General features: G+C 39.2%; 2 protein-coding genes across 3 annotated transcripts; both read right to left on the reverse strand.

The window, feature by feature from the left end:
- Nucleotides 1-2607: 2607 nt before the first annotated feature.
- Nucleotides 2608-8909, reverse strand: LOC108258163 (G-protein coupled receptor family C group 6 member A). 2 transcript variants are annotated; one of them, XM_017456621.3, is made up of 6 exons: nucleotides 8635-8909; nucleotides 8216-8507; nucleotides 6735-7511; nucleotides 5877-6083; nucleotides 5613-5730; nucleotides 2608-4856 (listed from the first exon to the last, which is right to left on the reverse strand). In XM_017456621.3, exons 1-6 carry the CDS (start codon nucleotides 8856-8858, stop codon nucleotides 3937-3939), a joined length of 2538 nt encoding a protein of 845 aa, XP_017312110.1. In that variant the 5' UTR covers nucleotides 8859-8909; the 3' UTR covers nucleotides 2608-3936. The 2 variants fall into 2 exon arrangements, with proteins under 2 accessions (XP_017312110.1, XP_047006901.1); XM_047150945.2 differs by having other exon boundaries at nucleotides 8784-8907.
- A 4891-nt stretch (nucleotides 8910-13800) lies between these two features.
- On the reverse strand, nucleotides 13801-15805 carry zgc:112001 (uncharacterized protein LOC550384 homolog). The gene is made up of 2 exons (XM_017456622.2): nucleotides 15720-15805; nucleotides 13801-15626 (listed from the first exon to the last, which is right to left on the reverse strand). Exon 2 carries the CDS (start codon nucleotides 15615-15617, stop codon nucleotides 14781-14783), a length of 837 nt encoding a protein of 278 aa, XP_017312111.1. The 5' UTR covers nucleotides 15618-15626; nucleotides 15720-15805; the 3' UTR covers nucleotides 13801-14780.
- Nucleotides 15806-16009: the final 204 nt, after the last annotated feature.

The following is a 16009-nucleotide window of genomic DNA, read 5'->3' on the forward strand; positions in this document are numbered from 1 at the left end:
GAGATATTCAGGGAGCCCCTTGAAATACAATCCTGGCTGGGGAGTAAAGATTCTGTGTTCATTGGTGCTCGGGGACACTGAGAAACACAGCACTTCTGTCTTTGTGTTGAACATCTCTGATTTTGGGTTTCACTGCCATATTCATTACTAGTAAGACTTTTCTCAAAGGAGTTGTCCATCAGTAGCTCAGGAGGAGGAGGTGGAAGGCTGTTTGCATCCACATCAACAGGTCTCTCTGAGAATTGCTGGTCAAGTGGATAACTGTTGGTATTGTTGTTGCCATTGGTGGAAACTCCTGCCCTGCAATTGGTTATTATAGGCAAAAAGCTCCTTTTCTTTACTCTTAATCTTGTGGGCCCATTAAAGTGTTTTTCGTTGGAACTGTCACAAACCCCCTGGCTAAATGTATTAATGAGTCGTCTGACAGCATTTTTGCCAGGGGGTACAGGTACAAAGGCAGGAGTCAAGCTAGGTGTTAGCCCAGGCTTAAATGGTCCATTGTTCCCATCTTGGCGACAATAGAATTGTGATGGATTCTGTCTTTTACTAATCCATTCTGGTTTTTGGTTATCGCTTGGAAATCTGTTCTGCCCTTGGACAGTATAGTCCTTCACTCTTCTACATAAACAATCTGCTGATTGTGACCGCTGTGCACCCCATAATCGAGAATGTCTGTGCTTTCTTTGACAAGATAAAGACGAATCATCTGCAGTTTTGGGCCGACTGATGTTTCTCTCTTTTTGGTCACTGCATTCAAAGGTACTATTGGTTGGCCTCTTGCTCTGCAAATTGACATGTCGTGAATACTGACTAGGGTCTGCCTGAGACCAATTAGACATGTTCCTGTCTGTCAAATCAGTTTTGCTCCCCTGCTCATGTTTTGCCTCTTCATCATCATTGCTATCTTCAGCATCATTATCTTTGTCAAAATCATCATCTTCATCCCGATTAACATAGGGCTGATCTGGTAAACTGCCCTCAGGACAACCATATGATGACTGAGTGCTAGCTTTTGATCCAGAGCTCTCCTGATGGCTGCAATGTCGCACTGAGCCATTGTGGCTCTCGTTCTCTACACCAATGCCACTGTCCTCACTGTGCAGAGCAATATCTTCTGAATTCGTCTTTCTCAAGGCATATGATTCCACACAAGCCAATACCTGTTTCACGCGCAACTCTGCTGCGCTCTTTGCCCCCAGCTTTCCTGCCATCAATTGGGAGAGTGAGCCAAAGTAGTCACCTGTTTCTTCTAAGGATGTGTCCCCCAGCCCTTTTACAGAATTCCCTACTAACCTCATTTTTTTAATCAAGTGATGAAGCATAAGCTGCAGCAGGTCTGGAGAACTTTCAGTAGAGGTTCTCTCAGCCTCGGGTATGTCTGGGTTTAGCAGAATATCATTGTGTGCTGCTTGCAAAGCCATGTGGTTTCCATGCATTTCGAGCAGCTGCTCTCCCTCATTTGCAATTTCTTCTAAGGCCTGGTTTATCTCCTCATACTGTAATGTTAATAAGCTGACCATAGTCTGTAAAGAAAGTTGGGTCTGCGTTGCTTTTTCCAAGAGCTCTAAGAGGGACTCGTATTTAGGGATATTATGTTTCAGATAAGCATAGGCAGCCTGGTGAGCTTTTACCATGGCTTGCGGAGGATCCAAATTTGACCGCATGTAGACAGTTTTTCTCAGTCTCTCTCTCTGTCTGCTTCTTTTGCATCCATTATTTTTCATTCTGCTGTCATCTTTCCTGTCTGTATTTTCTTTGGTCAGTAATTCCCCTTGTGAATGCGCATTTGTCTCTACTATATCAACACTTCCACTAACTATATCACAAACTGGGAGTGGTACAGCAGTGTTTTCTTCTTGTAATAAACTTAGTCCACTGGAAACTATTTCTGTCTCGGTTTGGCTCTTAATTTCTGTCCCACCTGAGAAGTGATGAATGTTGCTTTCGTATGATCCAAACTGCAGAGCTTTGTCTTGGTGGTTATAGATTCCAGCCAAGAGTTGACCTTTGGAAGGTGAGCAGCCCATCACGGTGATCAGAATGATATCCTTATGTTGATTTTATGAAGTGCTCAGAGTTGTCTAGAAGAAAAATAGCAAGTCCTTAATAACATTTATGCTTTCTCCACCATGCCCACTGATGCTGTGTTCTTGCTGTTTTTGGATTTTAGCTTTCGAAAAAAGATGATGCTCCTTTAAATGATTTAAATCTGCCCAAACTCCTTATTCTTTAGGCTGTCATTTTAGTCTTGGTATTTTTTATTAAGATTTTTCTCCCCAGTTTGTATTCACCTAGGAATAGAAACAGTGCATTCTCATCTATGCTGTGCCTTCGAATGGTCAAGTGGCTGAGCGGATAAAGAAGGATTGGAGACTCATGCTCTTAGGATGCACAGATGGCCACGCTAAAAGTATAAAGTGCACACGTAAGAGCCTAATCTCATGAAAAAACAAGGTGGCTGTTGGTTTACTTTCTTCATCCTAATTACTACTAGTATGTAATACTAATAACATCTAATGAACACCTGTATACCTCCACATGATGTTGTCTAATCAGTCAATCACGTGGCAGAAGCACAATGCAAAAAATCATGCAGAAACATTTTATGTTAAAAACTTAAAAACTTCATTTAATGTTGACATCAAACATCAGAATGGGGGAAAAATGTGATCCCTGAGACTTGATTGTGGCATATAAAAGAAAATATTTTAAACTGTTTACTGTATTTATGCGACATGTGTACAAATAATGAACATGTTTCAGCACAGAAAAAAAGATTTTCAATAATATCCAAAAACTTTAATTATGCAATAACTGTTTCATACAATAAAGGCAAACACTGTTTTCAGATTTACTGCACTTCATGTAAATGAAAAACACCACACAATTATTAGCACCCTTCATGGAAAATATAATACAAAAAAAAGAGTAATTACTCATACTGTGACATTTAAGTACAATGAAATGCTGTATACTGTTATTTTAAATATCTCTTCCTATACTGTTTAATAAGGTTGATGAAGGATCTTAGATTTTGTCCTCTATGCACAGCATTTCAAGAGGCGTTACATATTATGTTTGTGCTTTTCAATTCAGACCAAAGATATTCAATACAGTTAAAATCCTGCAATGATATGACTTTTGATAAACATTGTTTTTGTGACCTGCAACTACTACTGTATTGATTTTATAAGTCACACTTTGTTAATAATACTATCTACAAGCATGAAAATACCCGTTACCCCTGTTAGTGGAACTAGATATACAATTAGTGTGCCTTGAGAAATATATTCTGTTTTAAGATCATTTACTTCTTTGGAATATTATTATTATTATTATATAAAAAGAATATACTCCTTATGAATATAATATTGTTACTGTGAAACTGGCTCCATGCCGAGCGCATATATAAGCGACATACACCGGCATTATTTCCAGGGATACCGCCCTGTCTGAATGTAGGCCGAGTACTTGAGGATCCTGTTATATCCAGAGTCCCGCAGTTATTTAATGGTAGATTAGTGTTCTTAATAATTTCCAGAGTTGGTGTACCGTGTTACTGTATTCCAATGACTTTCTCTGATAACGCAGTAAAGTAACACATTACATTTTAAATTTATGTAATTTGATTAGTTACTGATGTCAATAAAATTACATGACTTGTGTCACTAATTTATTGTTAAGAAAACAATATTAAGTAAAATGCATTCCAAAGATCTCAATCTGATTGAGGATCTGTGGGATGTGCTGGACAAACAAGTCTGATCCATGGAGGCCTCACCTTACAAGACTTAAAAGATCAGCCGCTAACGTCTTGGTGTCAGATACCACAGCACACCTTCAAAGGTCTTGCGGAGCCCATGCCTCGATGGGTCAGAGCTGCTTTGGCAGCACAAGGGGGACCTAAACAATTTTAGGCAGGTGGTTTTAATGCTATTACTGATCGGTGTATGTTGATGAAGACTCTTGTAATTCCCCTTTGGTACATAAAGACACTTGTTGGGATTTAGTTCGCTTCAATGTATTTTCAGATAATATCCTGTACCATCTTGGAGTGAAGTGGCAGAGCATGACTCCGTAGTTGGAGACCATAATGGCAGAGAGCTGGATAGTGGGTCGTTGTTCCTTTAGTGTGACAAAGAGTGGAATAGCACAAAGCCAGGCAAACAAATGAAAGAGCATGCTGAAGACTGTAGGCTCAGTCTCTCTTGTTCTCACTTTGAAGGCCAAAAAGAAACAAAGTATAGCTAGAACAGCAATGTATATATGCATCATGGCAAAGCCAACAAATGTAGACCCTTGAGTGCACAGACGGATCATGGTAATATGGTCTGTTGCGTATTCATCAACTTTGAGAGGATCAAATATAAACCAGAAGAGGCAAATCAGGACTTGAACACCAGTAAGGAGGCCTATGTTGACAAAAGCCCTATTAAACTTGCTTAAGAAAAGCTGTCTATTTGGGTCATAGGACATGAAGACTAAGAATGAGCCAAAGGCCTTAACCAGAATGCATGATACAGTGAGAGTGAATCCAAGACCATACATGGCCTGTTGTACCATGCACTGATGGGAGCTTGGATTGCCTAAAAAAGCTATTACACTTCCAAAACTTACAATCAGACCTACTGCCATGATGCATAACAGAATGAAGTTGATCTTTACTGTTTCATGGTTTCTGTATATAATGAATAGTATAATTGAGAACACTAACAGTAGTATGCCTATTACTGTTCCAATCATCACCACAATAGAATGCGCTGCAGACCACTCCAAAATCCCGAGCTTCCATTCCACACATTTCGCTGAATTAGGAGGAGAAGTTCCATTTATACACTTGGTACAGGTTGGTTGATCTACGTGAAGAAAAAGTGGAACATCATAACGGTAAATACAGGAGGATTAAGGCAAACATTGTATAAGTGTGCGCACCCCTAAAGTAATACTTAGTTGAAGCACCTTTAGATTTTATAACAGCATTCAATCTTTTTGGGTAAGAGTTAATCAGTTTTGCACAACTTGACTTGGCAATATTTTGCCATTCTTCCTTGCAAAAGCATTCTAACTCTGTCAAACTGGCTGGGCGGCTTCTGTGCACAGCCCTCTTCAGGTCGCCCCATATATTGGATTGGAACATGTTTTGGTGAAGCCATTCCTTTGTTGATCTGGAGGTTTGGTTTGGATCATTTTCAAAACTTGATAAAACCAAAATTTTGATGAGAGAGGTGTGTGGTCCTTGACTTTATTTTGAGATTTTGCTTTAAATATGATTAGTTGGACTGAGGTTTTTGAAAAATTGTGTAAAACAACAGATAGTGGGGACAAGAGAAAGATGGGTGTTGTGGAGTGTAATTTGTTTTAATTCTTAGTTTTCATATAAAGCAATGTATGATATAATTCTTAGCCATGTTCAGCTATTATTGTTTACAAGGGAAGCCATGTATCTTCTGGGCAAGCTAAGCATGAAATAGCTCCCCGAGAATACAAAGAAAATGGTTTCATAACCTTTTCTGAAGTGATAACCTTAAGAAAATCTCTGCTAACCTTAAAATCTTACTAGGTTCTGAGGTCCTTTATTTTAGAATGTTTTATACACATTTAGTTGTACTCACCCTCCTGGTCAGAATAATATCCAGCACTACAGTCGGTACAGGTATAGCAGCATGTTATATTTAATATGTGCTTGTATGTGCCAGGTGGACAACGCTTTGAACACCTGGACTCAGGAACCTTGATGTGAAGAGAGAGGTGTAACTTCATTAAAATTCAGTCCTTAACGATGTAGTTGTGTTAATTATATACATAACATATGAATGCTTTATATATATATATATATATGATGTTTCTAAGCTGAATAGCATTTATTTTTCTCTCACCGTGTTGTTAAACCATGAGATTTTGTCCTCATAGACATCAATGTTGTTACTGCTTATAAGGAATTTTCCCACCACATCAAGTACTCTTTTATCACCATCCTTCTTCCACGTGATGAGATCATAACCGTTTTCAAAATCACCATCCTTATTAAAGAAATATGTCTCGTTGTCCAAGGTGAAGCGCATCTGACGAAGAATGCTTATAAGCTGAACATAAAAAAGGATGAAAATATTTTTAAAACATAAAAAACACAGTTTTGAGTGCAGTAACCTAATCTGTCGTGTCAGCTGTTTTGGACATTGCTTCTCTTACATTTTTATAATCTTTTTCTTTTGTATAATCCGAGCTAGTGTGATTGAGTCTCCACCCAAGTATTTGCTACGTTCTGCTTTCCAGCACCAATCATAGGCAGCATTTGCTGGGCCCCATGCAAATACACTCGTCAGAAAACCTATGACCTAATTATTATCAGAATTTGCACTCTGATAAGCGTCTACACACTGACACCTGTCACTGGCAAGAATGTCCTTGTTTCTGTTTACTTTTCAATGTACTTCACTTTTCCTGTTTTTGGCTTGTGGTTAAAGACTTGCCTGTGTTAATCCTGTGAGCTTTTGTTCCCTTTGGTACAGTTCTAGCTTCGATTGCTGGAAATGCTCTAATAAATGGTGTATGAATATAAATATGATCAACGGAGCCTCCTAATTGTTATAAATACAGTTAGCTACAGTAAGCATTGAGTTTCTTCATCCTAAATGTTTTACTGGTATTACACATTGACTATCAGTGTTATCAGGGTAAATTACTCAAAAAAATTAACTTTGTAACGTGTTACACCCGAGTGTGTTGACCATTACCTTCCAAGGCAGGAAGTTAGTGTCTTCAGTACAGGAAGTGCTGTCACATTTTAAAAGTTTCTTGATGGCATGAGCAATGGCATAGACTGCCACTCTCTGACCATAAGTCTCTGTCAGATCCACATTGTGAAGATCCATCTCATTGCAATCCAAAAGAAATGAGTTCTTTGATTGCTGACTCTGGGTGCAGTTGGATGACATTTGTTTGTACTCACTGATGAAATCATTCCTTGCTCCTGGACTTGGTCTAAGGTTCCGCAGGTAGCCTTCAAAACCAGGAATGTACCCAGTGACAAAGGTAAAACCAAATATGTCTCCCACTTTGTTAATGTCTGTCATCTTCATTAAGAAGTGTGTTGTAGACCAGGCATCACCAGCTATCCAGACCCGCCTAATGTTTCTCTTAATCATCTCCTTAAAGAGCATCTGCACAAGTTCTGGTCTTAGAATAAGCAGAACAGCTGTGGCATTTGAGGATTCGATACGATCAGCTACCATCTTTATCTTCTCGTCTATGTTTAGAAAACCTAGGTAATTCGGTAACACTTCATGGAACTGGAGGCACACCTGTTCTTTTTGTGCGTCCTGCAAAAAGTTCTCAAGGACTGCTCTGCCATATTCATCATCAAGGGTAACCACCCCAACCCAGTTCCAGGAGTAATGTGTCATGAGCTTTACCAGTGCCTGAGTCTGGTACACATCACTTGGAACAACGCGTAAGAAGGATGCATAGCGTAATTTATCACTCAGTGCTGGTGCAGTAGAAGTGGAACTTATCTGTTAAAAAAAAAGAAAGTCATTTTCAATAAAGAGAAAATAAATCAGTTAATTTGTTAAATTGAATTGTTGAATATGTTACAGGGTTAAAATATCTTATCACACTAAATAAAAATGATTATATTTGATTATACACAAACAGTTCAAATGTACATGAAAGTCAATGATGAGGTCAACTTTGTGCAGAATCTTGTGGAAATCTGAATGACCAGGATATAAAAAATCTTTTTATTAATTATTTTATTATACGCTAAGTTTTATTAAGATGCATAAATAAAGAAACATTTCTATAAATAAACAATTAAAATGGAAACAGTCGTTATAGGATAGGATATCATTCATACATGCTCAAACATTTTACAATGAATAATAAAAAGAGCTATGTAAAATTGCATTTGTATTGAAATGATTTCTTTACATGCTGTTTTACCTTTTAAATACCTAGTTGTTCAGATGTTGTAAAGCATAAAAATTATGTGCACAAACCCTTTATCGAAACATACCCAGATTCAGTGATTTTCTGCAATTGCAGTATATTTTCAAAATAAGAACTGTGTAAGAAACATTCCTGGAAAATAGAATTTAAACTACTGAACAATTTGTGAATAAATGTAAACAATTTTCAAAAACATTAAGGCGGGTGATAAGATGGAGCCAGGAAACTACAGAAAAGCTGATAAGAACAGTGTCTCAGTATATTTTACCTGCGGGATCATGTAGAGACTGAGTAGTTTTGCCACAGGAATAGACAGTTCTGAGTATCTTTCACCCAAGAATGCTTTTATGGGTGAAGTGAAGTTTGAGTAGTCAGAGAGGACTGTAGGTGACCCATCAACAGCAAGCATGTGCTCCACACACTCTAAAGCTTTGGTCCCGTATGCACAAGGATCACATATCAGATATCCAAGCTTAATCCCAGGAAGAAAGCTAGAGTTATTGATCTCTTCAATTGTGTGAATTGCAGCTAAAGATGACACAAATGGTATTAGATCAAAGCTAGAAGAAAAGAAAAAAAAAAAAAACAAGACCGGGTTAAAATGAGGCATAATTAAAAGTAGCACTGTTGATTTAACAAAACAAAAACAAAATGTAATAAGAACATTAAATTCTACTCTATACTGACTCTTTGCAAGTATACATTTCTGGACATGTCCGATCCTGAAGGTCTTTTATATTAGAATGAACTGATGCCAGAATTCCAAAGACAATGTCCCCATGTAAATAAGCTCCAAAATGAGACCGATTTAAATCACAACGTGCCACCAGTCCTACCATCACAGTTACCCCCAGCACATAAAGACACAGACGAGGAACAAAGGTAGTCATGTTGTGAAGCCGTGAAGACATAACCTTTCAGTCTCACACTGCTGCAATGAAAAAGAAATCTGAACTTACTAGCAGTCCTTGAAAGATGTGTTTTCCCGTAATTTGGTGGAAGGTGGTAGAACAGGAACAACAGCCAGTGACACACTGTTAACTCTTACTGTGCTGAATACAGTCACTTACTTTAAAATGGGCATTAAAATACTGTAGCATCATCATACTGTAGAAAACTGTAAGATGTGTTGCATTATGGGAATTTTATGTGATATCAGTAAATTACATTATGGTTCAACAGAAAAGCTACAATTGGGTTCAGTGTAAAAGTCATAGAAGCTCCAGGGTCCCCAGTGTCCTATCTCTGAGGATTTAACATGTTTTCTATGAGGCACCAAATATAAAAACTTGGCTATTTCTTTTCTATCTGCCATTTTTGAACATTTGTGGCTATACTGATATTTTAATACATTATTGCTTTTTAAAACATTGGTTTAAAAATATTTTTGGCCACCAAGATATTCTTTTATAGCAAATAATCAGAACAAAATGAAATCAGATTCTTCAAAAATATATACTTTGGCAAACAAAAATAAATGTTAACTGCAGATAGTGCTACTGCTACATGCATCCATCCATCCATCTTCTACCGCTTTATCCTTTTCAGGGTCACGGGGAACCTGGAGACTATCCCATTAGAGACTATTTACAGGATTTACCAGTCGTAGTGATGACATTACTGTCCCAAACAAGCGTTCCGAACCATGACGCATCACAGTGGCTTCAAAAATGTGAGATAGAAAGAGCACTAAACTTTCTTCATTTGGCCCCCATGGTTTTTGCCTTTGTGGAATGTAAGAGGTTACGTTTGAATGCAAGCCACAGTTGAAGTTGTAGATAAAATGAACGTGGTATCTCAATGCTGCATTTATCATGCAGTCCTTCTGCACGCTGTATTTTCAGTTCATAAATGAAAGTGTTTTCTGTACACCACATTACTTGACTGACCAGAACAACTACATACATCGGTGGCAGATTGAACGCACGATGATCACCAAGATTTTTAGTTTTTTGTTCTTTTGTTTAGGTTACTTTTGTTTTGAGCTTATTATTTAGAGTACACACCATGATCCACTACTCTTAGAGGACACCAACATTAAGTTTTATTTTTTATTCATTTTTATTAAACATCATTATTTTTGTTTGGTTTACTGAAGATTATATTTTATTACCATAAAACACACACGCACACACACACACACACACACACACACACACACAATACAAGGTATAATACAATGCAGTGTATTTCATATACATGTCAAAAATAGATCCATGTTATATTTCTGTAGAAAACAGTCATGGAGTGCAAGGAACAGTGTCTATATAACACTTTTCCTCACAGATCATTTATTTTATCCTTATTGCTAAACTTCAACATTGTTATCGGGTCGTAGGTTAAACATGCTATGGTGTTCCTGAGCTGTAATAAGTTGCCCTGGAAATCTTTTGGGCACATACATCACATGTCATTTCAGATACAGAATCACATCTCGACACTAAAAGTGCAGCTTTACACAGAACTGCTTGTAGAGAGGTACCTGGATTATTTTAGCTAGTGAGATAAATTGTGAGGTAAATTTAAGCCAGTGAGCTATAGGCCAGAAAACACAAATACTAACAAAATACACAGAGAACAGATTGATTAGTACAGTTTAGGTCATAAGTTTACAAATGCCTTGCAGAATGATAATAATTAAAAAACAACAAAATAAGAGGAATCATAAAATATCATTTTGGTTTTTTTTTTTTTAGCACTGCCCTGAATAAGCTATTTCACACAACAGATGTTTACATATAGCGCACAAGACAATAATAACTGAATTTACACAAATGAACCAGTTCAATTGTGTCCCTTATTTGTTGTCATATCACAGCAAACCAGTGACTACATTTTCCATCCTGCACACCGGCCTACAAACATGGCCGTCATGGACTGCAATTCCCAGAACACTCACATTCACTCTAATCATGCACACCTGCATCCTATTCACAGCACTCACAACCACACGTACAAGAGACTGGTTCTACGCAAGAACTTTGTGAAGTATTATGCTCTGTTACCTAGTCTCTGTCGTATTTCCAAGCCTTGTCTTATGTTTGCTTTTCTGGTTATAGACTTTTTTACCCTGTTGACCCTGATCCTCTGCTCTGCCTTGTTTAACCTGTCTGCCTGATCGTTTAACCCTAGCCTGATCCTTTGTACTCCATATTGTTTGATTAAACTACCATACCTGCATTTGCTTCTGTCCTGCGCCTACATTACGTGACGGAATACTTTGCCTATAACATGGTAGCAGCAGGAAAGAGGAGGAGACGTCATGCTAGGGAAACCAAGCAAACTGTCCCAGCTGTGGATTCGATCCAGTTTCCTCAGTGGACTGTCATAGATCTCCCAGAGCCATATGATGGGTTATCAGGCTACCCTGAATAGTTTCTTGTTGACTGCCAGATCTATTTTGCAAGCCTAGCGGACCCCAAGCCCGGTGAGAAGCAAAGCCTAAGGTTCCTGTTGTCCTGGTTTTATGGCCCAGCACGCCAGTGGGCGAAGCGTCTAGTGGCCATGGGATCTTGAGAATGTAACGCAGTTTGTGGGACTATTCGTGATGTGTTCGGAAGTTCAGAATCCTGCGCCATCCTGGAGGATCTTTTGGGGGAGGCCTGCCTCAGAGATGAACCTGACTTGCCGTTCACCACCTACTATGAGCAGGCAATCTGGGTGACCTCCTTCTCAAAGCTCTTGCCTAAGTCCCACTATGTGGTTTCCTCTGCAGAGCTTCAGCCGTAGGTCAACGTGGTGACCTCCTCCCCAGAGCTCCAGCATGAGATCCATGAAGTGGTCTCATATACAGAGCTCCAGCCAGAGGTCAACGAGGTGACCTCACCTCCAGGGCACCAACCTGAGAGCCACGAGGTGGTCTCAACTGCCAAGCTCCAGTTGGAGGTCAACGTGGCGATCTCCTCCCCAGAGCTCCAGCATAATGTCAGGTTCCTGGTAGAGGTCAACAAGGTGACCTCCCAAGCCACATTCCTGTCCAAGGTCGAAGAGGCGATCTCTCAAGCCAAGTTCCCATCCGAGATCGAAGAGACGACCTCCCGACCTTCACAGTTCCATGGAAGACAATGCCCTTGCTACATTGGAACACAGATTAACAGAGCTAGCAGAGGGCATCGGGCAAATACCCTGCTGGTAGCTCAACATCAAAATACACTGTAGATCAGAGGGTAAAGAAGGAACACAGCACAGCAATGGCAATGAATACATCACATGGTAGGCAAAATTAAAGTTGGATCCTCTACCTCATGTTGCTGGACAAGTGCCCAATCCATTTCATGCTACATCAGCCCATGAGATTGGCAGGGCTGTTCTACAATGCACCAGTGTTCAAGCTGTGGAACTCATGGCAACAAGGTGGGCAAATCACCGCACTTGAGCAGAAAAGGTTAGTTGGTTCAAATGGCATCATCAGAGCCTGGGAAAAACACTCCAGCCGCAGTTATTACCTGGATAGGTCTTAGGTGCACAGGCCCAGTAAGCATGCAGTGATTATTCTCACTGCTCCTTCGAAAGGGCAGAAAATTATGTATTTACATTTACAGCATTTAGCAGGCACTCTTATCCAGAGAAAAGTGAACTGATATATAGTCACACTAATACAAATAAGCTGTGGTCTAAGAATACCATTAGGCTAAATCAGGAGTTACTGTGAGACATTAAAAAAGGTAATTAATTCATGTGAGTATAGTTCCTGATCTAATTTTATCCAGATGACAAGTGTCAACTTGTCACAAAAAGAAGGCCCTGAAATTCCTCTTCGAGATTCGTAAGGGAATCTGATGGAAACCATTAAGCCAATTCTTATTACTTGATGGAAACCATTCAATTTTCTTGCTTTTTTTTCCAGGACGGAAGTGAACTGTAACTGGTAAATGCAGAGATGTATTTACTGCTTAGTTCATTAGTTCATTATTACCTCTTCATTCTTAATTGTGGACAGAAGTGTCTTTAACGAGCGTAGGCCCCAGCACTGATCAGTTTAGGATGACCCTTATCCACACACAGACAGCGGGAGAGGTGCTGTTGTGGAACTTAAACTCAAAAAAGCAAGGAAAATTTAATGTGCAGGTTTTTTGTTTTCATTCATTTGTAATTTGTATGTATGTGTCATCTTGCCTTTATCATTATTTCAATAGGCACCCTATTGTCATTCTATTTTCCATCGCCTGAGGCTGTGAAACTAATTTGGTGACAGCACCACATACTGGTCAGAAGGTAAAATAACACGTTAAAAACGCTTACATCTAACTGCCATTTTTGCTACTCCTCCACATTTTGTCCAATTTTCACCAAATGTGGCTCAAATTATCTTGAGACCTGTCTGAACAAAATTTATCAAAGGATCTCTGATATTCAAAACCGTTCTCCCATTATGGACTGGCAAATGCATAAAACTACTAAATCATTCTTGAATCACTTTGCCTATAGTTATGGCTGTTTTCCTTTGATTGTTATGCAACAGTTATAGCATATCTGTGAATGTGCGGATCACTGAGTCTGGGTGCTTGGCCCCCGAAAAGCTTTTATTATTATTATTATTATTATTATTATTATGATTATTATTATTACCTACATAAACATTTTTCAGGTATGTTCCATTGTTTTGAGGTCAGGTAAGACAAATGTACTCAACATAATAAACAAAGGGATCATCAAAGATACTACTTAAAAAAAAATTGCTCCGACTAATTCTTTGCTGTGTTTAATCTGAATTTTGGCAATGCAATTGTAGTTCATAAAACACACATATAATCAAAAGGCGTCTCATTCAGGGCATATTTCCACCTCATGACCAGTGTTCCCAGCACAGGCTCTGGATCCAGTGCAGGATCAAGTGGTTGATGAAAATGTATTAATGAATAAAATGAAAGGGGAAAGGATTAAGAAAGCTGTCACAGATTAGTAGTTACTCATTCATTTATTCTCTCTCTCTCTCTCTCTCTCTCTCTCTCTCTCTCTCTCTCTCTCTTTTGTCCACAATGAGGTAAATAACTTAACATAATAATGGTTACAGTTAAACCACAGCTGGACAGTACAAAGAAAAAAACAAAACACTTTCAGATTTGCATATTAAATACTGTTGACAGGCATGTGATCAGATTTTCATATAATAATTGTCTCCCTTTCAATAGTTGTATGGTCATAATTGTATAATGATAATATAGTGCAAAACAAACCTTAAAACTGAAAATGAAAAATGATATATTTTATAGCTCTGTCCAGTGAACAGATTTATGGGAGTAAGTCTCTGGGAAGACATCTGTCTTTTTACTGCCTTTCAGTTGGACACATTATGCAGCACAAAAACAACAACAACATTATAATGGTATAACGCGTTTCAGATCAAGATCAGTCTTTTGTCTTTTGACTGTTTACAATTTTTTTTGCATTTAAAGCCATGTAGATAAAAAGTGAGGAGGAAAAGTCAGCAGGATCATCCAGTTTTCCAATAAGACACATACAAGCATGTTCTCAAAAGTAAAACCCGGAAAGAATAAAAGTAAAATTTGATTAGTTTGCATAATCATTAAAACCATAAGGAATTCATACATTTCTTGTTCATATATTTCTAGTCATATAAAAATATTGTCTTTTTTTTTAATAAATAAAAAAGAGGTGTTTCCATGATTTAATCCGAGAACAGGAAGACGTTTTGTTTACTCAAGTTACAGTGACAATTTTGATCTTCAATTCATGACACACCCCGCCCCCCACACACACATACAAACATGTCAAATTCATGCGCGTCACATTGATATAAATTAGAAACAAAACAAAACAAACAAACTCCAAGCAGTTTCCAAGTATGTTTCAGTGGGACTGTCAGGCCACTGTTAGGACTGCAGTAAGGGCTGAGTTAGGGGTTTCAGAGAAGCCGGAATGGGTAGCTTGTCCAGACTTTTTGGAAATTCTTCTGGTGGCAGTTGAGACAGGATTCTTTGCATAGCTATGAGAAAGAGCGTTCCTGGAATCCTCCCGACGAGGTAGTTAAACTGTTCCTCTCCCAGAACTTTAGACCAGCACTGTGGATCCTTTTCTAGTGAGCTCTTCATTTTGAACCGCACCTCAGGCATGAACATGAGCAGGTTCTCAAGGCACAGCTTCCTGGCACCTGTGTTCACTTTGGAGGTCCAAAGCTGCTCAAGGATGAGATCCAGCGGTGTCATACCATTGTGGTCCTCAGCTTGCGGTGAAGCCCCATTTCCCAATAACATCATGACGGCGTCTGAGCGTGATAGCTCACATGCTAGATGAAGTGGAGTTCTGCCATCCTCCATTTGGTCACATCCACCTCGGTTCATGTATGAGCGCAGAGTGGGCATTCTATGTGCCACCTGAAGGATGAGAGCCATGATGTCCTTCCTGTCATAGCGGACAGCCATGGCCAGGTGTGGAGCAGATGATGAAGAGCAGCAGAAATGCTCACCTGGCCTGGCAAGAGCGCTGTCTGAGAACTGATTCAGCAGATATCGTGCATAAGCTCTGTGGTCGTGCACGATGGCATACAGAAGTGCTTGGGAAGGAGTGTATGTCCGTTGCCGGGTGTCTTCTTCCCAGTGAAATGTCTCCATGTTGCGCATGTCCTCCAACATCCACACAGGTTTATGGTCCCGCACAGCTTGGTAAAAAAGAAAAGAGAGGAGTTTGCCCTCCTTGAACGTGTCATCCATCTCTCCAGCCTGCACCACGTATTATATTAGAATTTAGAACACGTTTAGTTGTCAGTGTTAAAAGTCGCGTTCAGTCATCACATAAACACATGTAATCAATACCTAATGTTTACATAATGCCTAATGACTGGTTTCTCCTGCTGTGATATCACTTCATCGTGAACTCGTGCTTTCTCGGCATTCAGGAGCAGATATCACTGTCAAGATAATGACGATCATGATGACGTTTCTGCAGTGCCGGAGCAGTGCGCATGCGCAGAGGCGTCGTTGGCGCGAGAGCGTCGCGTGTTGCCATGGCGATGCAATGCGCCACATTTCGCCTACTGGCCTGAAACATCAAAATATTCCTTTTATACATCATGTTTTATTTCGTTTACCAGCCATCTAAACTC

Source organism: Ictalurus punctatus, chromosome 25 (genome assembly GCF_001660625.3).
Source record: "Ictalurus punctatus breed USDA103 chromosome 25, Coco_2.0, whole genome shotgun sequence".
Lineage (NCBI taxonomy): Eukaryota > Metazoa > Chordata > Actinopteri > Siluriformes > Ictaluridae > Ictalurus > Ictalurus punctatus.

What these genes read in the sequence shown, in the direction of transcription:
- LOC108258163 (XM_017456621.3), bottom strand. Translation starts at nt 8,858, where the DNA reads ATGTCTTCACGGCTTCACAACATGACTACCTTTGTTCCTCGTCTGTGT. An exon ending in GAAATGTATACTTGCAAAGA is followed by an intron (nt 8,508 to 8,634) that starts GTCAGTATAGAG and finishes CTTTTCTTCTAG; the next exon opens with CTTTGATCTAATACCATTTG. An exon ending in ATATTATTCTGACCAGGAGG is followed by an intron (nt 4,857 to 5,612) that starts GTGAGTACAACT and finishes TTCTTCACGTAG; the next exon opens with ATCAACCAACCTGTACCAAG.
- zgc:112001 (XM_017456622.2), bottom strand. Translation starts at nt 15,617, where the DNA reads ATGGATGACACGTTCAAGGAGGGCAAACTCCTCTCTTTTCTTTTTTAC.